Below are 26,839 nucleotides of genomic sequence, written 5' to 3'. Positions count from 1 at the left end.
GAATTGCTTAGTGACCAAGTTGTTCTCTTGCTAATTCTTTTTCAGGTCTTCTGATGACACGAAGGGAGATGTTTGTGCTAGTCTTTAATTCCTCCCCATCACTCAATGATCTCCCTTTTTCAGAAAGGGAGAGCAGGGGCAGCAGTGACTGGCTGGATTTGAATAACTACTGTTTTTAATGTAATCATCTTTTTGCAGTTAATTTTGAAATATGGCAAATGATACTGGTTTTACATTTAAGGTAGTGATAAAAAGAGCTTTTAAAGATATTTATTCATATGAAAAGGCAATTATTTTAAATGTTTTTAGTAACTGATAGGACAGATAAAGTACAGACACGGCAAACAATGTGACGCATGTGGTGAGAAAGATTGACTGTGAAAACACTGGCCAGGAAGAGAGGTTGGAGTTCATTAGAATCTTGAAAGCTGCAGATGAAAGGCAGGAGTTGTTTGACCAGCCGACCTTTCCACCTTTCGGGGTCTGAGCCTCAGCCCAGGGTGAGCCTTACCAAGGCCCTTGCTGGTTGCAGGCCCCTTGGCGTGCCTGCCAAATGAACTCTGGAAAGACAGGTTCCCTTCTAGTGTTAACCCCACAGCCTTTGGGATTGTTTTTTGTTTTGTTTTGGTAATGGTTTTCAATATCTTTGAAATGCTCCCATCAGAAAGTGTGAAGATAAAAAGTGGATTCTTGTGCCAGGTCAGAAGTCTGTGCCTTGGGAGAATGCAGTTTAGAAAATAATTAGAAGTGCAAATTGGAATGCCCAGCATGGGGCAGAAGTGTTTTCCCTGGTGGACACCAGGCCACTGTGTGGGGACTGGAGGCCATGATTCTTGCTGTTGGAACCTGACAGACTCTCCCTTGGGTTGAAGCAGACTGGCCTTGGGACCCCATCCAGCCTGGAAGCAACGAAACTCGAAGGGGGTTTTCCATGGGATTGATTGTGGGTGACCTTGCTTACTAAGCTTGCTGCTGCTACTTAAAGTACAGCTGACTCTTGAATAATATGAGTTTGAGCTGCATGGGTCCACTTATACTTGGATTTTTAAAAATAAATACAGTCAACGCTCTGTATCTATGGGTTTTGCATCCATGGATTCACCTAACTGCCCACAGATTGAAATAGTTGTTTTGCATTCCCAACTGTGGTTGGTTGAATCTGCAGATGTGAAGGGCTGACTATAGAGTTAAAAGATTTTCATGGATTTTGCACTCTGCAGGTGTGGGGGGGCTCTAACCCCCACATCATTCTAGGTTCAAACTATACAGGGCTGCGTCCTTATTAAATAGGCAGAGTGAGTTTGCAGTTCCTGGTTAACCACTCAGTGTGATTCCCACACTAGGCTGCTGCTGTATGGACAGGGTCTGAGCTTGGCTAGTCCTTGCAGGACTCAAGGCCTGGTTGGCAATGGTTGCTGTGCATTGACTGATGCCTGGTACAGGCACCAGATCCTTCTGAGCAGCCCAGACTTTGCACATAGAGGTTGGAGATTGGTTTCCAGTGATCATCAGAGAGTCCTGCTCATGGTTACCATGACCGGGGGATGGAGATCTAAGACCTTTGGCTTGTACACCCTTCCCCTGTCAGCAGCCTAGAATGATAACTATCTACTCATGACCAGACATCCTCTTTAGCCCCCTTTCTCCCTCCTTCAGTGTTTATATAACCTCCCCTTTAAAAAATGGTGTTTTTAACGGTGTTTTAGGGTCATGTTGCCAACTCCTCTAACTTATACCTTCATTTCTTAAGGAGTCTTCAAATCGCTTTTAAAATTCTTTCACTTAAAATAGAAAGAGAAAATGAAAAGAAAAAGTACCACAAGGTTGCTGGTTGAGAAATAAAAATATTCTTTTGAAAGCCTAGTGCCCTCAGTCCTGTGATCTGTTGCCCATAACACGCTTTTCTCCCCACCAGGAACCATTTGTATGGATTGTTTCATTACAACCTCACGATGCTTGGCTTTGAATCACTTCCAGATCCCACGGATACCTGGGAAATTATAGAGACCATAGGTAAAGGCACCTATGGCAAGGTCTACAAGGTAACTAACAAGAGAGATGGGAGCCTGGCTGCAGTAAAAATTCTGGATCCAATCAGTGTAAGTAACGGCGGTAAATTGTAGCCACAATATAGTATTTCAGACACACTGAGTTTTCAACTTCTCTCCTAGTTTTAGGGATAATTTTCATGAGACCTGGCATGAAATCTCAAAACGAGTCATGATTTGCCAGCTCATTGGAGTTTAACTCCGTTTACAGTTAAAACTTAACTCCATTTAGAGTTAAAACTTTCCTTGACTTTCTGTTTCTTGTCCAGTTTACTATTGTTTTGATTTTGGCCCTCTGGGCTCTTCAAAGGTTATTCTCTTGAAAAGAGTGATGTATCCCACTCCCTGGGCATATGCAGGGGCTGGTCTCTCTGTAAGTTACAAAGTGACCCAGACATGTGGTATTTAATCATCTTCGCCTGGCATCTCATTTCAGAGCCCTGAACACCGAGGTTATAATGCTGGACACCGTTTTACACAGAGGGTTATAGGTGTCCTATCCTGTGTTGTGTCCCTTCAATATACTTCTCCTTAACTGCTTTCAAAATTTGGACATTTTAAAATAAAAAAAATATTTATAATAATAATGTTAAAGAAAAAAGGATATGATAAAGTAATTGTATTGATATAATAATTAGAAGATTTTATTTGGGATCTGAATGTCCATTGTTCGGTATATTCAAGAAGTGGTAATGATGACATTAAAAAATGCAGAATGAATATGCGTCATTAAGTGATTACTTGATCATGATGTCATGCCTGGACCTTTCCTCACGCATTAGAACTAAATCCAGCATGCCTTTCTTTTACCCTGTGTAGGATATGGATGAAGAGATTGAGGCAGAATACAACATTTTGCAGTTTCTTCCTAATCATCCCAACGTTGTAAAGTTTTATGGGATGTTTTACAAAGCAGATGACTGTGTGGGAGGACAGCTGTGGCTGGTCCTAGAGGTAAGAGGCTCTCGTTGGGTAACTATTCACTCAAACAGAGCTCCAGGGGCATGCAGATGTGTCTTTGCTTAAATACTGTACCATACACATGTGAGAAGTCTGTCCCCACTGCGTGTCACAGGTACCTTACCAGATGTGGCGCTCTCCTCCACAGTTCGTACAGGTGGGCTGTGTACTAGAAATGGGTTTCTCTGCTTCAAAATGTTAACAATCTTTTTTTCTAATGCTGAGTGACTACAGGAATACAGTTGGAAAAGATTATTTTCTTCCCTATACTGGGGACATTTTGCAGAAAACATGATTACCATTCATTTTCAAAAATTGTTAGTCCAAGATTTACTTGGCTTAGCAAGTTTGGATTAGCCCATTTATGTTCATTAATCCTCATCTTAGATTAGATTTTCTCAAAACTGATTCTGAAGGTTGTGTATAGCAGGGTTATTGGAGAGATGATGCAGGAGATGGACCTGGAAGGAAGTGAGGAAGGCGGGATTGGGCAAGGGAGACCCTGAGCAGCAATGTGGTTGCAACAGAGGCTTTGGCCTATCCTCTGGGAGCTGGGGATCTGGTATGCTCTTGCAGAGCTGCCCTGGTTTGCCTCTCTGCATCAACCAATCACTGGCTGGGTGCTGTGGTGGGGGTGGGGTTGACCTTGGGTTGGGGGTGTGGGGAAGTTCCCTGTAGGTGAGAGATGGGAGCAGGGAGCAGCCAATATTCCCAGCAACATCTGCTCTGAAGAGGAAATCTGAAAGGAGCACCACTGTATCCCCTGTGTCCTGCCTTATTTCTCCCTTATTCATGGGAATGAATGTGTGGAAGAGTCAATTCCCCACAAATCCAATTCCCATGGGGACTAAAATGGCAAAGATACAATCATGACAATCTATGAAATTAGTATATTAGGGTAGGTCTATTGCTGCTTACTCCCGAGGCTCGCCCTGGTTTGTTCTGGACTCTCTCCCTCTGAACTGGCACGTGCCTCTGTGCCTAAGGTCACATAGTGACCCAGGAGTGCATGGACACACGTGAAAGCCGTAAGAGAGAAACACTGAAGGAGGGGCCAGCCCTTGATTCATCGTCTAGCCTCTTGTCCGAATCTTCTGCCTGGCTCTGGGAGGGCCTGGGGAAATATACACTGGTGGCCATGGCAACCATGTATGGGGAATTAATTTGTTATATTCAAATGGGATAATCTGCAGGAAAACCAATTTTAACATTTCTGTCACATCAATTGCCTTCCTCAGAATATAAAGACGTAAGGGGTTTGGGTTTTCAGAAACCATCTTTGTTTAGTTGGCAGGTTGTCATTCTTGTGGTGTCATCTTTGGGACTTTATTACTCCCCTTCGCTTCCCTGAGAATATTATGAATTTTATTCTGCCAATGAAGCTCTGGAATAACACGAATTTTTAAAGTGCCACTTCTCTTGGGACATGGAAAGTACTGTTTTTAGGGTCTCTGATTATATTTTTCTTCAGCTCTGTAAGATCTCCAGGTTTTAAGCCTCACCATAATTTAATAATGGAGGTATAGTGTCCCAGAAACCTTAGTTTCTGTTCATTTTTATCCCGTGATTAAAGAAGGCTCTGTATTTATATATAGAGAACTGGAACTTCCAGGAATTGTCCAGGGCCTGCAAGGAGGCCTCTCCTTGATGTGGCCAAGCAGGCAAGTGGGCTGCTCATCCCTGTGGCCACCTGGGGAATGAATGCCCTTCCCGATAAGGGGAGACCAAAGGTCGGCCCTTCAGGCGGGGTGGAGGTAGCTGGGAAGCGCTGGGCGCGGTCTTGAAAGATGAAAAGGAGCCCAGAACCATTAGCCTTGTGCATATGCTCTCCTGCAGACTATCTTGCTTTTTCAGGGTGACCTCAGACAGATAAGAGGTTGCCCTGAGACACTGAATTATTGCTGACATTTAGGCCTTTTGCAGATTGTTTTGGTCTGTGCCAAAGTTGGTGGAATAGGGAACTAGATGTCCTCAGGTCTTTTCTGTCCCGGAATGGGCCCTCTATGCCACTTTGCTGGGTGGTTAAGTGTGTCCAGTGCCCGCAATATGCAGATAGAAACAGGGATTTTTGGGCCCCTAGAACTGGCAGGAACCTTAGCCTTCCTTCAGGACAGTCCCCTAGTGTTCAGTTGAGGAATGGAGCCCAGAGAAGGAGTGACATGCCTCTAGTCACATAATGAGTTAAATGGCAGACTGGAGGGAGAACCAAACTTGGGCACTTTCTCCCATCACGCGCTGCTGTCTGAGGTCCTGGAACACAGACCTGGGCTGTCTGGCTGGGATCACAGTTTCTGGTCTCTCTCACACTCATAACAGGAAGACCATGATGTCCACACAGCACCGTGACAGCTTTGCTCCCTCAGCAGCTTTTTCAGGAGTGCTTTAGGAGACTCACACAATAAAACCATGATCTGTTTAATATTGTTCTCACCATGCATATTGAGATTAAATATATGTCACCTTTTCTGTTTGCTTGCCGAATGAGCTGAAAGGACCAGTGAGCAGCTATTCTACAGAGTAATTCTAAAGGATAGAAAAATGTTATTAACAACCCCCTTAAATCACCACAGCTCTGAAAACAAAAGCAAATAAAAACGTCATTTCTAAAATTCATTACTAATTGTTGGCAGAAAGTAAACCAAAGCTCTCTTTCATGACAGGCACCTTCTGTATTAGAAAGATATGGAGAGAAGGCACTCACACAGAATAATGTTTTGGAGAATTTCTGAATAAGTTTTATTCTAAGTTAATATTAAATTAAAAAAATAGATACATCCTGCCCTGGACAGGGTGGCTCAGTTGGTTGAGTGTCAACCTGTGTACTGAAAGGTCGCCAGTTCATTTCCAGTCAGGGCACTTACCCAGGTTTTAGGTTCAATCCCCAGTCGGGTGCATGCAGTAGGCAACTGATCTATGTTTCTCTCTCACATCGATGTTTCTCTCTCTCTCTCAGTCTCTCTCCCTCTCTCTCTAAAGTCAATAAAAACATAGTTTTAAAGAAATCTGTAAGTCCTATTATCTCTCACCTAAATTAAATATAATAAGAATTTAGACCTTTAAGGAAAACACAATAATCAGAAAAAACACATAGTATACGCTAAGACATGAACTACATTTTCTCTTCAGCATTAAAACTTCAGCAGGTAGATACTATTAATTTCAGCATGAATCACATCTTTAACTTAAAATAAATGGTTTGGAATCTAGGGTACTAGTAAATGAGACTGTAAAGTAAAGAAAAAATACTTCTTCATTTTGAACTGGATAAAATAATTTTTTTAAATTGTTTTTTCCCCCCAGAGATCTATGTATAAGTTCAGTAACTAAGCCAATTGGAAGGGGTACTGGGAGGGGGACACCTCTGTCCAGTTTTTGTTTTAATTGAAGGCTCCAGAAAGTCCAGCATCGGCCTGAATATCACTGCAAGTGTTCTACTATAAACCATTTTCACCTATTGACATTGCAGCATCAACCAAGTTGATCACATTAACAAATCAGGGTCACAGCAGACTCTGATGGTCTGGAATATAGGGCTGGTGAGATCTGATTGGCCAGAGATGGTTAGGAAGCATTGATTCAGATGGCAGGTTCTGGCAGGATTCTAGAATGAGAGTCACTAGAGTTCTGGGGGCCAGGAGGAAGGCACAGAACCCTTGGGAGTGGAGAAGAAGGGAGGAACTTTGAAATGAATCAGAGTTGCGTCCTACACACGTGCTATATGTGTTCAGCAAAATCGAGAAAGAGTTAGAAGCTGAGGAGTGGAGTGATTCTGACCACCCACTGTTCTACTCAATAAGCATGTGTCCTGGAGAGAGACTGAGATGGAAGGTGGGCATTTTGGGGCCCACCTACCTCTTGTGGTATGAGCATTGCCTCACTCTGACTAGAACTCTAGGGTTGCAAGTGGCATAGTTTTCATTCTTTTAGGTGCAAACCAGTGACTTCACCTAGTATCAGCAAAACAAACACAATCGTTCCCAACAGTGTAGAGAAAAAAATATATGTTGTCCTGGCCTTACTGAGAGGTGGACAATGTCCAGCAAGCACGGTGCTTCCTCAGGTATTTCTAGAGTACTTTTGATGATCTTTGACTTTTGTTTTACTCCCTCTCTGGAACCTAACACCTTTGAAAGATAAAGTCCACTGAACAAAATGACACTGAAGAGAAATTCCTCTTCATTCTGCATTCTGACTAGGTCAAGTCAACATGCCAGTGCAGCCCTCTTCTGTTTGGCTCAGTGTTTAGAGCGTCGACCCGGGGACTGAAGAAAGGGTCCTGGGTTTGATTCTGACAGGTGTACGTATCTTGGTTGCAGGCTCAATCCCCAGTCTCCATCAGGGCCGTGTGGGAGGCAACCAATTGATATGTCTCTCCCACATCGATGTTTCTCTCTCTCTCTCCCCCACTCCACTCTCTCTGAAAAGTAATGGAAAAAATACCCTCAGGTGAGGATTCAAAAATTAAAAAACAAAACAAAAAAACATGCAAGTGCAGAATCTACTTGAAAGTTGGAGCTTCGACTAGAATAAAGGTCTGGTGATTATGTTGCATCACACTTTTTAATAACATGGAGGAAAGTTGATGGCTAACTGAGCAAGGAACATTTTATTGCTTGAAATTATGACCATCTTAGCAAATGCCCATACTGTGATTGAATCAATATTCAATGATGTTTTGGAAAATAGATGTGGTACATAAATGATTTTTCAATTTTTCTTGGTTTGGAGCAAAATGCTCATTACATTCTAGATGCATCCGGCTGCCACATTTGCTGAATGCTGAGGCGTAGGAGGAATGCAGGCATGGAGACACACCTCTGTATTTGAAGCTGATGGCTGGCAGAGTGGGTGGCAATAAAGGCTGCATGCTCCAACCCTCAGCGGTGGCTTGGTTGACTTCTTAAAGCTCTAAGGGCATTATTTTACTTGATATATTTAAATATAATTTCTTGCCATGCTTTTAAAACGTTCATTCCATTTCACTGAACATTTACCCTGGTTAGACAATTGTAAGTGCTTACCTGCTTCCCTTTCTTATATGCAAGTACCCAAAGTGTTTTCTCTATAACCCACGGGCTGCCCTTTAAAACTTTTCCAGGCAGCTTATCAACTTAGCAGGACAACTTCCTCTAAAGTTTCGCTGAGCAGTTTAATTATATGTTTCTTTGTGAATCACAGGCAGTCAGAGAGCTCTTAAACTCTGACATTTAGTGAACTAAAGGCACCAGCTGAGTCAAGATCCTTTTGTTGTTTTTAAACCCACAGCTTAGTTTTGATCCTGCTGACAAATGGCTGCTCTTAATCCTTTCATAGGTCCTAGAGCTATGAAGAAGGTTTATAAGTTGGCTACCTATATAAAATATCTCTGAACAAGCTCTTGTTGCTAAAATGGCCACATTTAAACTAGGGCAGGAGAGAGACTGAAATGAGATTTCAGGGGAAAATTCCAGAGTCGAGTTAGCTTGGATCATCACTCGGTATTTAATTTACATTTTCTATGGGTAGAATTTTAATAGTGCACTTGCAGTTCAGCAAAGCACCTGTTTCCCTGAGAGAGGAGCCAGGCTGAGAAGTGGTTCTGAAGAAGGTGTTATAGTGCTTTGCATTCCTGTTACTGCTTCTGCTTTAGGGGATCAAACAACCTTATTGACATTTCTTTGATTCTCACAAGATCCTTAGACTGTCTCTTCTTCACTTTTTTCTTTTTAAATCTCCACCTGAGGATATTTTCTCCATTGCTTTTCAGAGAGAGTGGGAGGAGGAGAGAGAGAAAGAAACATCAATGTGAGAGACACATTGACTGGTTGCCTCCTGCACGTGGCCAGGGATGGAGCCTGTAACTCAGATACGTGCCCTTGGTCAGAATCGAATCCTGGACCCTTCAGTCCTTGGACCAGTGCTCTAACCACTGAGCCAAACCAGCCAGGGCTCTTCTTCACTTTCTACATACAATTAGTCAGAAGTCCCTGTCTATTCTGTCTCATAAAAGCCTCTGTATCTGTCCCCGACTCTTCATCCTCATGACTCTTGACCTATAGACCCTGCCTCTCTTGATTGCTTTAGTACCTCCTAACAAATGTCCAGCTTCTGGTGTCTTCTCATTCTGTCCAATCTGCTGCCCAAGTCATCTTTTTAGAATGCAAATTTGAAAAGTCTTCCTGCCTAAAACTTGTCAATAGCTTACTATTCTTATCTAATGGCATATTTTGGTATTATAATACATGTGTGTACAGCAATAAAGCCCATATTCCTTAGCAGGGCAGACTTGTCATTCCCTGTTTCCCACCTTCCTTCCCCATCTCCCTGCCCTAGGATCCTGGTACCTTTTGTTCCAACAGGAGCAGAGTATTTAGAATTCACACACACACACACACACATATACACACACACACACACTCCTTATTCTTTCATGCTCCCTTCGTTTGCACACGATGTTCCTTTTCCAGGGATGCCCTTCCCCTTTTTGTCTACTTTCCCTACACTCATTTGTCCTTCAAACTCATTGTAAATGTTACAAACTCTAGGAAGATTTCTCAGATTGTCCTCTCTTCACGAACCTCAGCAGAGGTTACCATTCCCTTTTCGGTGCCACCACAAGCACGCCCCTAGTCCCTCATGTCATACTCTTAATTACTCATGTGTCCCCTAGTGCTGGTGGGCTCTTCTAGGAGAGAGACTGTGTGTATTCATGTTTTAGTAATGGGTATAAAATGGACAGTCACAAACTGAGAACAAAGAGGTAACTTTTTTTCAGAGACTAAGCTCAACTTTGTCCTTGAGTCCCCAGCCTGCCTAGAGGAGACAATTGATTTTAACTCATTCTGTTAAACTCAGTCCAACTGAGTGACTTTTGGGGGAAGCGGCAAATTCTAGTATTTATATCCCACTTCACAGTCCAGTTCAAAGCTCAATCATTTGGGCTAGGACTTAGTATTATTAGAATCTTTTCTTTCTTCCCATTCTATCTCCCTGAGTGTTATTTGCCCTTTCAGGGTCATATACAACATAGTTGGAATGGAAAGAATCTGGAATCCTTTGGAAGACATTAATTACCCTAGTATTCAACATTAGAGTCATCAGAGCTATCAGTGTTGAGTTACAAGTTATACACGACATTAGTAGAAAATGGATTCCAAGGACACTTCATTCAAAACCCATGGGACCATCAGAGCCTTCAATGCATTTCACTGCTTCTAAGGTCCCTCCTAAAGAGTTTTAAAGATTCCTAATGCTTCATTAGGTTTTTAGTCACATACTCTTGCTTATGAGCAACTTAAATGGTCAAAACATGGGCAGATTTGGTTACAGGTTATCCTGTTATTGTGTGTGCAGGTATCTGCCATGTATGTAGGAGGGAATGATACCCAAATAAAATGTTGCAGATGTTCATAATTTGAGTCCAATAGATCCTAATGCAATATTATCTTGATCAAAAGTTGTCTTTATAAAGGAAAGATGCTAATCTGTGCTCCCTCAGAGTTTCTTGCTTATGAAAAGCCAGTTGACTCAAGCAGCCACAACCCAGGGAATTCCTCACTGTTCACTAATTAACTCTCTCAAATTGCAGACAAAGTGCCAAGAGTAAATGTAAGTTTCTAAAGCAGGGTCTTAACCTTTATGAGGACAAGGATGGCTCTGAGAATCTGATGTAAGCTCTGAATTTCTTTAGAAAAATGCAAGATGCCTGTACACACTGCCTACAATTTCAAGGTATTTACATGCCCTGCTCAAACCAGTTAAGAACTCTTGATTTAAGATGACAAGTAGCAAACCCAAACCTGCACATTGACTTCTGCAGCTAGTAAAAATTATTCGAGAAAACCCTTAAACTGCAATAGTATACCTGGTTTACGTACTCTCAAATCTCAGTGATATACAATACATAACAAAGAAAAGTATACAAGATACACTTTTACGGCGTTTTTAATTACAGAAAAGAAAAAGAAGAGCATAAAGTTGCTGAATACTTAAAGTTGACTGTGGAAGGTTGAATGCACCTATGATGCAGCTCCACTCCATAAGTCTCACATGCAGTGGCGACACCAGAAAGAGCTGCTGGTTGGGCTTCTGCTGCGCGCAGTGCCAGGAAGATCTGAAATGCATTCCCGCCCAAGTATTGGGGGCATCCATCTTGACTCTTCTGGTCTTTTCTTATCTTCAAAATGCATATTTAAAAAAATAGACAGTATTTATGTGAAATGAAAAATATACAAGAAGTCACCATGCCTTCTCTTTTGAATTTCTAAATAACGACTTGTGCTTTTATATTTCACTTGACAATTAAAAAATCAACTTTTTGGACATGCACTTTCACTCATAAATCATCACCTTGAACACACACACACACACACACATACACACACACAACTAGATTTAATTGTGCAATGGAATTTTGAAGTTTAATTATTTTGACCTGGGGTTTTGTGATCTGCAGATTTATTTTACTACATGGGGCTTTTATTCTTAACTTCTTTTTCTTTTCTTTTTGTATGTGTTCTGCTGTTGTCCCTCTGCCCTGTGCCTCTTGCAGCTGTGTAACGGGGGCTCAGTCACCGAGCTTGTCAAAGGTCTCCTCAGGTTTGGCCAGCGGTTGGACGAAGCAGTGATCTCATACATCTTATATGGGGCTCTATTGGTAAGAAAGTCCAGTGATCTGGGGATGACAGCAGAGGGGAAATTTGTCGTGGGTTGGATCCCCAGTGCATATTAACAAGGGGGAAACCTCCCCATAAGGTGTATAACAGCAGGGGGGTTAGCCAAATGTGGACTTTGATTAGATTGTTAATAGTACTGTCGTTGTTTTAAAATAACCGTGCAAATTTTCCCTTTCTCTTTCCTGTTGTGTGGTGGTGGATGCCACGCAGGGCCTTCAGCACTTGCACAATAACCGAATCATCCACCGTGATGTCAAGGGGAATAACATTCTTCTGACAACAGAAGGAGGAGTTAAGCTTGTTGACTTTGGTAATGACTGCTTGTCGTTTGTTTTCTTGATGTGTGCAGTTTAGCCAAGGGCAACAATTTATTGCAATCTCAGAAGACTAGGGCCCCTGCGCTACGCCATAGGCTGAGGGACTCTTCCAGTCAAACACAGGCTGGCAAGTGGGGGGGTTACCAGATGGATCACCCTAGGAGATGCTGTTTGTTAATCTATTTTCAGCTTTAGAAGCAATTTTATTAAAGATAGAAAATAAAAGTGTTTCAAAAGGAGAATTTGACAGAAAATCATTTTGCTTTTCTGGGAAGAGTTTCACGTCTCAGGGCTATTGTCTATAATTTACATTTTGACATTTCTTCTTTTGCATATGAAAAGACAAAGCAGTTTGGTCTTTCAAATGACTTTCTCTAGCCTTAGGCGTACTTATTCCCAGTGAGCAGAAGGTAAACTAGTCCTTTGGGTCTGGGAACTAACATCCCTTTAAATTGTGATTATCGCTGCTACACGTGAGGTTGGTTGAACTGGGAACATTAACAGGAAGTGGAAGTGTGAGAAGAAAGGCAGAGCAATATGACCTAAGGCCAGAGAGCTATTAAATATGCCCTTGTGAGCCTCCGGTATTGATATTCACAAATCAACAAACCATTTGGTTTTCCTTTTTAAGTTTATTGAATGATTTAATCTTCCAAATGAGTTCAACAACAGTTAGTACTTCAGCATGATTGTCACAAAAAATGAGAAAACATTTAAAGAAGCACTTTTTAAGATGTTCTTTATCAATGTCAACATAGTAGGAGAAAAGACTGACGTTTTTCAATAGTCTTTGCTTTATTGGTAAGAAATAATTCATTGTTAAGAAATTACTCAGAAATAAATTTTGTTACTTTAGGTGTATTGGTCTATCTACCAAAGAGCAAGCAAAGAAAAATAGCAGGGGGGCGCACTTTAAGTCTCATGCCCTTCTTTCTATATAAGGAATTTTCTAATTTCACCAATGTGCTGTGTGTGTAACATCAGAGATGTATTTTCCACACAATCCTGGGGGCAGTGAATATGTGAGGGAAAGAACCTAGAAGGATGAGAGTGGGGATTAATGCTGATTTACCCACCCTGGTACCAGCTTCGTGATTTGGCATGAGGGTAAATGCTCCTAGTTTTTCCAATAGAAGGCTCCCGAATTTCCAGTTGCTGCAAAAGAAATATCTAGAAATTGAACATAGAAAAGTGTACTTTTTGTTTTGTTTTGTTTTGTTTTACCAAAATTGTAGTGGAGGAATGTGTAAAATAGGAAATTATCCATGGCCAATAGAAGTTATAAAGCCCTCTTTGGATTTCTAATATAGAGAATGCAAGCAGCTAGCACACCCTCCCCACTCCCAAACAATCCATTGTTCCTTGGCAAATCTGTGCCTCATGTTTTCAAAAGTGTGTCCTTTGCTAATAAGCACACATATCTAGGTTTCTAAGTTTTCCTCACCAATAACATTAACAGCAACCGTTATCATTGTCTGAAGAGCTGCATTTGATTTCTGCTTGGTATAAAAGAATACCTTATATTTGTAAAATATTTGACAATTTATGAGTCATTTTCATATGTGTACTCTTGTTTGATCTTTAAGAACTCTTTGTGTTAGGTGTGATGGGTATTATTATCCCCAGTTTGAAGATGAGAAAACTGAGGCTTAGAGCCAGGTGGTCTGCAAGAGGTCATACAATTAGGAAAAGGCATAGCACAGGTGAAAAACAGGTCTTCTGACTCCTAACCTGGTGTACATTTACCTCCACTTTATTCCCATGTGGTATAAAGAAGAGAGCTGGCTCAAGGCTATGACAGACTAAAGTACATTGGAATTATATTGAAATTCAGGCCCTCGGCATTGAGCCCTACATAATAATATTAGTCAATTTCTTTTTCCATTTGACAAACATAGTTTTCTAGGCTTCTAGGTAAGATAAGGCACTGAAAAGTTTTTATGTCTTCACTGATGCTCTATTGTAGATAATACATGTCAATTTTCTTTCTCCATAAAATGAAGAAAGAAATCTCCTGAAATATATTGGAAATATGATAGGAATATATTTTTAGTTGATCCTGGTTGTTGCTATTTTCTTTTTATTCCAATTTTGCAGCAATATGGGTAGAAACGATTATTAGGACAAAAAATATTCTAGTGATTTCGATAGAGTGATGAATGCTCCCACATAGTGTTCAGCAAAGCAGGGCTCTGCTGAATCTGACCTTTTTTTGTATGGCTCCTGTTTTTGTATGGCTTTTGAGCTAAGAATGGTTTTTACATTTTTTAATGATTGGGGAAAAAATCAAAAGATGAATATTTTATGATGCTTGAAAATTATATGCATCTATGAATAAATGTTTATGGAAACACAGCCACACTCATTTGTTTCTGTGTCATCTGTGGCTGCTTTTGCACTATAATGGCAGAGCAGAGAAGTTGTGACAGAGAACATATGGCTTACAAAGCCTAAAATATTTATTATCTGATCCTTTATGGAAAAAGTTTGCCAACCCCTGGTGTAGCGTCATGCTCTGCTCACTGCTCAGTTACGACACCCCTTCCTTATAGGTGTGTCAGCTCAACTCACCAGTACGCGTCTACGGAGAAACACGTCTGTTGGCACCCCATTCTGGATGGCCCCCGAGGTAAGTAGAGGGCACCTATTTCTTTGTGTTTGTTGAGTGCCTTGATACTATGACTTTTTATGGGAAATTTGTATGCATCACAAAGTTTTCAGGAAAAAGAAAATCCTTTATCTTCATTGAACTGTAAGAGTTCTGGTTTGGTGAGTGATCATGATAACACATAATTTCAGAAAAGCAGGATTAAGTCACATCACAGCTAGCCCATAGGATACTTTCATGCGATTAGGAAATGGTATCCGCTCCAGAAAATGCAGCCCTCGCCAAGGGTCAAGGCTTAGATTCATCCAGCTTTGATATGAATTAGAAAAAGTCACCTTCCCTCGATAGATGCCGCCTCAGTGACACAGGGCTTCCTGAAGAGAGATTTCAGCTCCAACTGGTCCACAGAACTATATGCAGTGGTCCTGGCTGGGTTTGCTGTTGCTGTTGTTACCAGGTATGTAGCAGCTAGTCTTATGTATTTTTTTGTTTCCCAATTAAACCTGGGATTTAGTCCTAATTTAGTTTTGGATCATCACGGAACTCTCTGTGAGATGGTGCATATAGAAGTTTGGAGAATCTTCCAGCTAGATAAGGCATACTCTAAAACACAGGCGCAGTTTTGATTGTGAAGTCAGCATTTAATTCCACAGTACTCTGGCCTGTGCCTGATAGTGGCTCTCTGGAATTAAGCCAATGGGTTCTTTTAATAAGAGGACACGGGCAGTCATCTCTTTAGAGGTCTTTCCAGCTCCATTCTGTCCCCATGGTTGTCCTTCTGTATGACTGCTAAGGTGACCTGCTACACAGTAATTGGTTCACACCAACCTGCTCAAATTTCTCCAGTGGCTCCCTGTCATCTATGGCCCCCTCTTTCATACTCGGGTAGTGGACAGACCCATTTTAGAGAAAAAGAAAAACCTTACAGATTCTAGTATTTACTTAAATCTTAAATGTTTCTTAAATAGGCTTTAAAAACCATAACCAAAAATAAACTCCTAATCACTTACATTTATAGAACTATAAAATGAAAAGAAAAAAATGTATTACAAAAAAACAACTACAAAGCCAATAACATTCAAGTAAGCACCTTTAATTTACTGAGACAAATGGCATTGTTTTGTGACCCCCACTTGTCCTTTGCAAAGTGAATATGTTTCAAAGCATTACAGCACAGATTATTTTAAGTTATTTTGTCAAACTTACTGCCATGTCCCATGTGGAAACCCAGTTTTCCCACCACTTTACTCTATTTCAGCCGGGGTGCCCTCTTTGTTCAAATAGCTCCTCCTTTGGCCTCTAACTGGTACATCTCTGGCTTGGTGTCAGCTTAATAATAAATATAAGTATGGTCACTGAAATTCTGTGGCAAATGGCCATCAAAATGATCTGGAATATGTTTTTACCATTAATAAAATAATCATTGAAACAAAACAAAAATTTTCATAGGGATCTCGTGAACCACACTTTGAGGAACACCACAGGACAAAATCAAAACTCCTTTGGATGGTGTTCACGCCCTTCAATTCCAACCCTTATGTAGCTGCCCAGCCTCATCTCAGGTTGTTTTCCTCCAGTTTACTTGTGCTTAATGCCTCAGCAGTAGTGAACAGCAAGTAATTCTCCAAATTCACCCTGATATAGTATTCCCTTAGACCCTCTCATGTTTTGTTCCATTGTCTGGAGTGGCCCTGAGAACCCTGGAACATTCCTCCTCAGTCTTCAAGTTTCAGCTCAAGTGCATCTTCCCCCAGGAAACCCTCCCTACCCCCTGGCTGACACTGAGGCTCCACTTCCTAAATGACCACTGCGGCCTTTACCCTTCATTAGCCCGCCACGATTGTTCTATTGGGATTGTCGGCAGGCGGGCCTCCCGGTTGGACTCTAAGCTCTGGCAGGGACTTGGGATGCCCAGCTCTCAGCGTAGTGCTTGCTACAGACTGGGGAGGTGCTCAGTAAGCATCTGTTGGATGCATAACTCAATTGCTTAAAAAGCCAAAGGAGGAGATGAATTTGGAAGGTAGTTTTAGGAGGGCTCTACAACATGGGCATTAGCAAATTTCTCTGTAGATTTTAAATATTATTAAGGAGAGCATAATTGAGGCCACTTCACTCAAATTTGGGTGGTATAACAAGGAAGATGGCATTTCTCTTCTAATTCACAGGAAGCTGGTGTTTTCAGAATCACAATGGGACACAGAGGGGACTTAAAACAAATGGGCTTTGCTAGGTTCCTCCTTGTCTACCTAGTTCCGATTAAACTGTAGTTATCTATGATGATGTATTCTTTCTGGAGCAGGTTGTTTATCTAAATGCCCTTTAGGCAGTTAGGGGGAAGGTCAAAGCTTCTTTCTGAGTCTTTGGATTCTTAAAAGCCCATATAAAATCAATATCCCAAAAGGCATATTTTGGGGTGGCAAACTCTGCTTTCCTTTGATATGATGGCCTGCAGAGCGTATATTGATCTTAATACGCTTTTACTTCTGCTTGTGTGAGTAAGTGGTGTTTAGATTAACTATGACAGTAGTGCATGCAATGCCAATGCCAGTGGGATAAAACCACTGCAGGAGACCAGCGCTCTTATTTTGAAAATGCAGCTGAAAGATCCTTGGTCCTGTTTTATTTTTGAGATATTGAACCAAATTATTCTTTTCCCGTTTTTATTTCCATTTTTATTTTACCAGCTTGAGTAACTGCAATATTTGATTCAAATAGGCTGTACTATAAACCAGGTAGTTAATGGAATGTGACCATACCACAATCAATTGTTGACGAGCAGTCCAAGTGCACAGTTCACTGGGGCAGCTTGAAGCTGCAGCTTGAATTGACTATCATATGTTAACATTCTCCACTCGTTCCCTCTCACTGCCTCATCTGGACACCACTACAGTTGAAAGATACACGGTAAAAACGGTGTCAACTCAGCAATGTAGAAGAAAAATCCTAGGTGTTGCCTAGCATTTTGTTTGATAGCACTTTGAAACAATGCTACTGGGGAAATATTGCCTGGTATAGTAAAAGAGTTAATGTAAAAGGCAAGATCAGTACAATTCTTTATGAACTGAGTTTGTCAGTAGCATACTGTGGCACAGGGAAGGTTACTTTACAAGGGAGAGAAAAATGTACAACATAGAAACTATGTATTTAACAAATTACCCTGAGCAAAATGACTTAAACAATAGGAAATTAAGTTTCTCACGTAAGTATAGAGATCAGTAGTTCCAGAGTTTATTGATTCAGCAGCACAGTAAACCATCAAAAACCCAGATTCTTAATTTCCCTGGCTGTGACCCCTGCAAGCTGCATGGCTTTGTTGTTAACGACTGTCTTGGGGACGGTTATGACAACATTGCCTGTGAATACCTGGGGGGCAGTGCCCATGGCGCAAACAGATGCCCCCTTTTACTTCTATGGAGCTGCTCTTGTGGCCAGTGGCGAAGGTAAAGTGGGTTCTCCTCCTGTCCTGGGGTCAAAGGCTTGTCCAGTCTGTATTAGTTTCCTAAGCTGCCCTAACAAAGTAGCATGAATTGGGTGGCTTAAAACAACTAAAATTTAGTCTCAGTTCTGGAGGGTGGAAGCCTGACTTCAAGGTGTCAGCAGGGCATGTCCCTCTAGAGTTTCTAGGGTCCTTCCCTGTTCTCTCCAGCTTCTGGCAGTTTGCTGGCAGTTTTTGGTCTTTAGGCTGCAGCAGCAAATCTCCAGTATCTGCCTCTGTAGTCACAAGGGTTCTCCCTGTGTCTCTGTCTTCACATGGCTGTCTTCTTATAAGGACACCTGTCATTTTGGATTAGGAGCCCACCCTACTCCAGTATGGTCTCATCTTAATGAATTCCATCTGTAACAATCCTATTTCCAAATAAGTTCACATTCTGAGGTCCTGGGGGTTAGTACGTTAATACATCTTTTTTGGAGGACACAATTCAACCCATAGAAACTCTCCAAACACTTAGCAACCCTCCTCTATAGTAAATAATTCAAACTTCCAAGGTAATCAGCCAGTCATTTGGAACCTACAGACTGCATGTTACAGGTGCTCACTTAGTTAGACAGCTGAGCCTTGCCTGTCTACACACACACACACACACACACACACTGCTCTCTCTCAGCCTCAGGTGTCTGAGGCATGCACAGTTCTTTCTGGATCTACCAAGCATAACAAATTGCCTTCCCACCCGGGCCCTCAACACCTTCAGAATTTTGTCTCTGGCACTTTTTTGATTGTCTCCTGAGATGTTTGACCCAGGTTACTTTCCTCAACCTTCTGTTTACATTGAGCTTCTGGTCTCCCTGCTTATGCCTTTAGCCTGTATCTTAGACATACATATAAATATATACAGTCTTTCCATTTGCCATGTTTATCATCTCTTCTCTTCTCCATTGTCTCCCGGCACCCAATTTCTTATACTAAATAATATGAATAATAGTATCTGACCTTTGCATAGAGCTTTCTATATTATTTTTTAAGAGTTCACACCTACCTGTGAGGATGCCAGTTCGACATAATTACATTGATTTTCTAGACATGGAATCCAAAGCTGCCAGGCTAAGTGCCCAGGGACACTGAGTGGATAGGTAACAGTGACAGAGATCTATAGGTTGTGACTCACTGAACTAAGGGATTTTCAAAACAATCCATGCCTGCTGTCAATATTGGTATTGCTCAGCTAGTATTTGCATCCAACACATGCCAGAGAATATCCTTGTCCATAGCAAAAAGGGATACAAGCTTAATTTATGTTTGTTTTTGTTGATGGCAAGGGTTTAAGGGTAGTTGATCCTTTCCCACCATCACACAGATGTAAGAATTAAACTGAAATGTTTGCAAACCACTGAAACCCAAGACAAGGAACGAAAGTTGTCATTACTATTTTTATTGAGGACATTTGTAGGCTATGTTAAAATTATGCCTTAAAGTTAGCTGTATGCACTGGTGTGGCCATGCTGATTGTTAAAATATTGAAATACTTCCATTCTGGATGGTAAATGGCTGCTGTCCAGAAGTGTTTCTCAGCTACCAGAGGTGTGTGTCTTTTTCCTGGGGACACCCAGACCTTTTAATGGTCCAGTAACTACAGGGGTAGTGTCTGGAAAGAGGGGGGAACTCAAGGGCCAGCTCCGGCACTGTGTGCCAGCCGATTGTCAGATAGTTTAAAATATTGTGCCTGCTAAGCAAGTGCACAGTGGAAAGGAAACTCACTTAACTAAGGACCCACTAATGCACTAGGAACTGGGAAAGGTGTTTTTTTAAGCCATTTTATTTTATTTTATTTTATTATTTTATTTTATTTTATTTTATTTTATTTTATTTTTTATTTTATTTTATTTTATTTTTTATTTTATTTTATTATTTTATTTTATTTTATTTTCACAACAGCTCTCAATAGTAGATTTATTTTCTACATTTTCTCACTGAGGAAGGTGAGGCCCAGAGGTGTAGGAAATATTGTCTCTAAAGTCGCTTACCTAGTAAGTACTGGAGCTGTTTGGCTTTTTGGAGAGCATGAGAATTCAAGTCCCATTTTACAGATGGAGAAACTGATACAGGGAAAGGATATTCTCCATGCTGGTTCAGAGCCAACTTGGCCCAGAATTCAGGTTCCCACTGGCCTTGTCCTCTTTTGCTTTCATGTGTTCATATGGGATGTTCAGTGTGGAACATGTGTGCTGAGACAGCTCATACAACAAAGGCATGCAGAGACGTGATGGAAGAATACTCTGACATTGGAGCGTGAGACACATCATCTAACATGAAGGGACCTATCACCTATAATTTATAGGTTGATTACATTTGCAATCCCACCAATGAGAGAAGCAGCCCATATACTAAAGATCTTGGCATCTTCTGAAACAGCCAAAAGTCTGTTTCTGTATTAGAAAGCAGACTTGTGGATAAAATAAACATTTGCTTTTAAAAAAAATTTATTTTTTCATTTTTACTTCCATCTGCTCATTGTTGCAAACAAGAGCTAATCAGCTGAGCAGAGAAACAGATGTGCTGTGACAGCTCCCAAAATGGGCCTCTCTCTGCTTGGCAAAGGGTCCTTGAAGGGGGATGGTTACCATAACAACCAGCTTACACCAATGCAGGCTTTTTGCAACCACTCTTGCCTTCATTAATTATGGCATTCCTAGCTAAATGGTACAATAATGCTATTTCCTTTGGCACTGTCAGGACTAGAGATGACAAATGAGATATTTTGTGTCAAAGGGCTGAGAAAGCCATAAAAGACTACAGAGCTGAGTATTATTATTGTCATCATTACCATTTTGTTCCCTAAGCTCTAGCTATGGGTTTGGTTCCCAAATAGGAATGAGCATTTACTGAGTGCTTACTATGTGCCCAGCACTATGTGCTTTATGTGAATTAATTCATTTTTAATCCTCACAACCACCCCATAGAGTCAGTGCTGTTACTAGTCCAATGTTTTAGATAAGGTAAATAAGTCACAGAAAGCATGGTTCTTGTCCTTGGACACATTAGTAGGTGATGCCACCAGGATTTGAACTCAGGTATTTAGGTTCAAAATCCTCCCTCTTAATCACTATACTAGAGCAAATTGTTTAATTGTGACCACCAGTGTACCTTTAGATAAGATGTATATTGTATTTTTCCCAATTTTAAATTATTTTTAATAAGAATTCTTCTTCTTAATAGGTTGAGGAAAATGTAATATTTCAATATGACACTAGAAGTCAATGTAATTGATTAATGCCCAAAGGAAAGATCAGGAAAAAGAAAATAACAACGTTTTTTAGAATAGAACTTAGGAGACTTGGATTTTAGTTTTAGCTCTGCCAGTTATTTTTAAAAAGTGATTGTGGTTAATTTATTTTAATATGGCTTCAGTTTTGGTAGAAATTTGCACACATTTTGGAGTCAGACCTGGGAGCAAATTGCAGATAACTGCTTACCCACCTAACCATGGACCTCATGCAAGTTTCGGAATATCTCTGAGTAGTAAGATGTTAAAAGAGGTAAAATGAGAAGGAAAAGAAAAACAGCCTCGAAGGACAAAATGAAATGAGGTACTGGAAGTGTTTGGCACAGCACCATGCTTTAAAAAATGGTGGCTCATACTGCCTGGACTCCGCCCCTCCCTAACCTGTTCTCACCTGTAAGAAGAAGAGATTGGCTTTGATTGTCTCTGCCTCCAAAGTCCCCTCTACTTTTCAGAGAACATTTACAGCTTCAGGGGAAGAAGCCTCTTTTAGCAATCACATTCCATGGCTCTGGTGTTCCTCGGACAATGAAGGCAGGATCTCTCCCAGCTCTCAGTAAGGTGAAGTGATGACACTGGTGAGAACTTCAGGGTCTTTTTTTTTCTTTTTTACTATCTCGGGACTTTATCTGCCAGTCATTTCACTGTGAGGCATGCCAGCTTTGGTTGCTCAGGAGATTCAAGCAAGGGGCTTAGAACCTTAGATGACTGGCCAGAAGAGCTGTGTATCTTCCCCCAAGACATTCATCTCTGATATTCTGTAGCCATTTGTGCTCACGGGTTCCCTCCAGTCTCCTGAGTTAGTCTTTAAGAAACAGAGGGATTTCCTCCTTTCTCATTCTGGGGCTCACCCTGCCTGCATTCCCAGAGTGGTCCTGCCATTGAAGGCCCTGAAGCACATTCCGGGAGCTTAGGGTGGGTGAAGGGCCCAGGGGGGGTGAAGGGCCCAGGGCAAAGCTGAAATGATAGGGTACAGCTCCAGCTTCTAACCTCTGCTCCAATGATAGCTCCCTCCTTAGCTGGAACTCTGTGGAGAAGTTGAGTCATATGTCACGTGTCAGGGTGGAGGTGGGAGGCTGGCCTTGGAGGTGGTGGTGACATGCTATCACCTTCTTCCTGGTGGGACTAAATATAGGGCACCCTCTGAGGGCTGAGGCTCCCAGATGTACAGAAGCACATGAGGCCCTTATATCTCCCCACCCCCTCTCAGTACTAAGCATGAAGTGTCAAAGTAATGGCCTCCGTGAGCCTTTGGAGCTTTCCAGATTGTCCTCCCACCCTGTGAGAAAGGCTAAGGCACCTGCTGTTTCCCCTTCATTATCCATCAAAGACAAGAACTGATGCTGTTCCTGCAGGGGTGGGAGTGTTTGCTGAAGGAATGTCAGAGTCAGCCTCGGTTCTACCTGCTGTCTACCATGCTGTCAATACCTCCTCTACCCTGCCCAGGGCACTGGGGCTTTGCCCCAGGAAAGGGAATCCACACCTAGGCCACACTCTACATTTGTTCCTCTGACTGACGGTCCCTGAGCTGTCAGAAGAAAGCAAGGGGAGGTGGGCAGTCAACATTAAGAATGGGAGCCTAGAGGAGCCTTGGGGTGCAGGTGAAGCAGGAGCAGGTGGGGTGGGCAGACTAATATTCATGGTGCTCTGTTATATCTCAGGTTTTTTCCACACCTTCTTTAGTTTTAGAAAGTTAAAGGAAATTACTTACTGATGGGAATGTAGGACATTCTCAAGGACACATCCAGGTTTGCATGGTGACATCAGCCTGAGGGAGCACAGAATACAGAGACTACTTGCAGACAGAGAGATATGGCCATCGGGAACATTCAGATATTCTGTTTGATTTGCTGTTTCCTTTTTTAAAAAATGTATTGTGGAGGAGAAAAATTTCCCCCCCCCATGAGTTTCTTATTGTGGGCTCATGCTTCAGTTCTGTTACCTACCAGCTGTGTGACTTAGGACAATTCTTTAAACTCTCTGAATCTGTGTCCTCACCTGGGATAATACTACCTGACCTAACAAACTGTAAAATGAACTGAATTGTAGAACCCCTCCTACTCATTCTTTCCCTAACTGTACTCTGGGAGAAGTGGAGCACTAGTTGGCAAAGAAAAGGGGCAGCAAGGAAGGGAGAGTGAGGGGACAGAGGAAGTGAGAGGCAGCAGGAATCCATCTGCTTGAATGGAGGGTTCTCACATGATCATAGTATGGAAGTTACTGTAGCTATGGCTGATGGAACACGAAATCTCTTTGGCAATGGCCCAGCATTCTCTGTATTATAAAAATTCCCAGGATTGGTGCAGCTACTATAGAAAATAGTACGGAGGTTCCCCTGAAAATTAAAAATAGAACTTATGACCCAGCAATTCTACTTCTTGGTATTTATCCAAAGAAATTCAAAACACTAATTCAAAAAGGTATTGCCTTCCAATGTTCATTGCAGCGTTATTTACAATAGCCAAGATATGCAAGAAGCCTAAGTGCCCATTAATAGGATAAATGGATAAAGAAGATGTGTCATACACACACACACACACACACACACACACACACACACACACACACACAGGAATATTACTCAGCCATAAAAAAGAATAAAATCTTACCATTTGTGACATGGATGGACCTAGAGGGTATTATGCTCAGTGAAATAAGTCAGAGAGGGAAAGACAAATACTATATGATTTCACTTGCATTTTAGTTTCGAATGTCAAATGACACATAAAATCAAAACAACAAAAAAGAATTCCCAGGAGATGCCTCACTGGGGAGGGCAGTGGCAGAACCATAGAGCTTGCTCCCGATTGGGCCACATACCGGCTGTGTGACTCTAAACAAGTCACCTTCCTCCAGGACCTCAGTCTCCTCCTCTGTGAAGCAAGGGGTTGAATTAATGAGTTCTAAGATCCTTGCCAGCATCCACCTCTGGTGTGGAGCTGCTGGAGGAGGGAGGGCAGTGGGATTATCCTGGGTCTCCAAGGAAATGTGTTCCTTCAGAGTTTTTTGAGCAGTAAGGACAAACACAAATATTTGGGCACATTGATTTACCTTTCACAGGGGAGTTCTGTGGATATTGGTCCTGAGTTTGAGAACGAGGCTTACCATATAATTAAATATAAGTGACATGCTCCCAGGGCTTCAGGGAATTTAAGTGCAAAAATCAGTGTTGTGTGCTGGCCTCACACCCAGTTCCAGTCCCTCTCCAACCTCCACCAGCCACAGTGGGAAGATGGTGTTGTGGAAGTGAACTCCGTGTTTTTAATTTGAAGCTTGTTTTATTTCTCTAAAGGCATAAACCTAATGTTACAATCCTGAGAAAAGTTTGTAGAACACCATATTTTAATTAGAGACCTTTCTGGATTTCATAATAGTATAATTTAAATTATTTCTGACAGTTTCTCAGTATACAACACATACATTTAATTCTAGCCTTAAGCTTTATGAAAGAACCAAAAAAAAAAAAAAAAGGAAAACCAAAACCCATCCATTTCAGTTCTCTTAGTCCATATCTCCTTTGCAAAAAAACCTCCAACAAATCTCAGATATATCCTCCCTTGAGGTTAGGTTTCCTCCAAAAGGAGGTATTTCACTGGTTTATTCAGTATCTCAGCTTGTAACACTTATAAGATGTTTATATGTAAAACCGATGACTAATATCTGCCATTGGAATACTGTATTTATCACTGCAATTCTAATTCCAGAGAAGTTCTAGTTTAAAAATCTTTATCATAGATAACATCTATCAATTATGCTGCATGAACTGCATAAACAGAATTAAGAATCCTATTTGCCTTCCTACCTTTCAGCTCATCTTATTTCCCTCCCATTCCTTGGACTGCTTTTTTGGTCTCAAGGTCAGCCAAGGATTAAAAGCTTTAGGTCCATGTGCCTATCCTCTTTTTAAAGCTGAATTTAGCTCTTGATATGCCAGCATTTCGCCTGTGTACTTGAGTGAGATTTTAATCTTGGCCTTTTTAAATTCTTTTGGATCACACGATCAATTCTAATAAGGTGAGGAATTAGAACATATAAGGCAAACCTAATTGCATCTTTAATGACATTTTAAAACATCTGTGAAAAATGAGATAGTCTGAATGACAATATTGTTTTTAAATTTGGTAAATTATTTTTTATAAGAGCAAAACATATTTTTCCTTATGGTAGATGGTGCTATTATAACATTATTTGCTTGAAAGTATTGATTAAAATATTATTGAAAGAGATTTCAGCTCAGCGGTCCTTTGATATATAATTTCATAAATGGTTTTAGTTAAATATCTTGTTAGAGAAACCTAGGTTTTCTGAATGCCAGAGAACACACATTGATTATTTTTTTTTTAACCCCCCCTTTACATCCAGTCTAATAAAGATGTTCTTCCCAGATAGCAAAGACCTTGAGGTGAGGAGAGACTCTTCTCTCTGGCTCTTGCGGTCTTTCTGCAAGAGATAGAGGGTGAATCTCACCCTTATATTGTGAGCTTTATCAATAAGCCCTGCCCTTGGTCTAGGCTGAAATGACACTGTAATCACTGGGCATTTCATTGGATCACAGTGGCCTGAGAAAGTGAAAGTACTACCCTTAGCATTATGCTTATGGTAGGAAAGGATATAGCTGGGAAAGGAGTTTCTTTAATTCTTCTATGAGTTTCATGGGAACCTAATTTTAAAATCAAAGCATCATCTTTACCCTACCAACTTGATGAAGAATCCCAACAGCCAACAAATAACCCTAGAGGAAGGAAACACACCCTTGAAAGTTAAGGCAAACTTTTCAATACTTATTTATATTTTCAAGACAAAAACCAGTCAAAATTTGCTCTTTTTGTTATAGTAATAATTTGTGCTTTCTGTAGACATTTTAGAAAATGCAAAAAGATTCAAAGTAGTAAGTAAAAAGCAGATATTACCCATACATCAATGACACATTGTTATCTACTGCCAACATTTTGGAGCCGTAGGAAAAGCTGGGTAACCAGCATTGCCATAGGCAGTGAGTCAGACAAGGCCCGTGAGAAAGGGGCTGCTCAGTTTGTATGGAAAGAAGAGGTGCGGGAAGATTAAATAATTTGCTAAAGTTACCCAGTGAGGGGGTGGCAGAACCAAGATGAAGATGCCTGGCCCTGGGATTTTCTCACACCAGCCAGAGATGCAAGTCATTTCTCAATAGAAGAGCTGCTGACAGTTGTCCTTTCTCTGCTATTCCCCAGCTGGTGGCCGAGGAAAGGGCCAGCCATCCTCCACAGAACTCATCTGACCATGCCCAAGGTGGATGAGGAGATGATATGTGTCAAAGCACTTGTATTATCCAGTTGTGGGTACGGTTTCACATCACAAAGTCCTTCGGGGGAGGGGAGGAATGGGCTTCCTCTGTGGGGCACGAAGGAGGGACTGGGATAGATTTTGAAAGTTTGGAACTTTGGAACTCATGACCCTGAAAAGGGCTAAAGAGAACTACCCTGCAATCAAAGGCAGTCAAATGCTAGTCTTGGCTCTAAAGACCAGTAGAGCTGACCTGTTGGTGAAAACTTAC

General features: G+C 41.3%; 1 protein-coding gene across 1 annotated transcript in view; it reads left to right on the top strand.

Annotated features, from left to right (window-relative positions):
* Window positions 1–1,952: 1,952 nt before the first annotated feature.
* Window positions 1,953–26,839, top strand: part of MYO3B (myosin IIIB) — a gene marked incomplete at its 5' end in the record, with an annotated part of 324,483 nt that continues 299,596 nt past the window's right edge. The window contains 5 exons of the mRNA XM_081142170.1: window positions 1,953–2,099; window positions 2,868–3,002; window positions 11,539–11,643; window positions 11,873–11,972; window positions 14,532–14,608. Of these exons, the coding sequence (XP_080998296.1) occupies window positions 1,953–2,099; window positions 2,868–3,002; window positions 11,539–11,643; window positions 11,873–11,972; window positions 14,532–14,608 (564 nt within the window). The remainder of the gene's footprint in view (window positions 2,100–2,867; window positions 3,003–11,538; window positions 11,644–11,872; window positions 11,973–14,531; window positions 14,609–26,839) is intronic.

The sequence above is a fragment of the Miniopterus schreibersii genome (genome assembly GCF_964146895.1).
Source record: "Miniopterus schreibersii genome assembly, chromosome: 7".
In the NCBI taxonomy this organism is placed as follows: domain Eukaryota; kingdom Metazoa; phylum Chordata; class Mammalia; order Chiroptera; family Miniopteridae; genus Miniopterus; species Miniopterus schreibersii.
The sequence above is the reverse complement of the archived record's forward strand: the minus strand, read 5'-3'. Positions and strand labels throughout refer to the sequence as shown.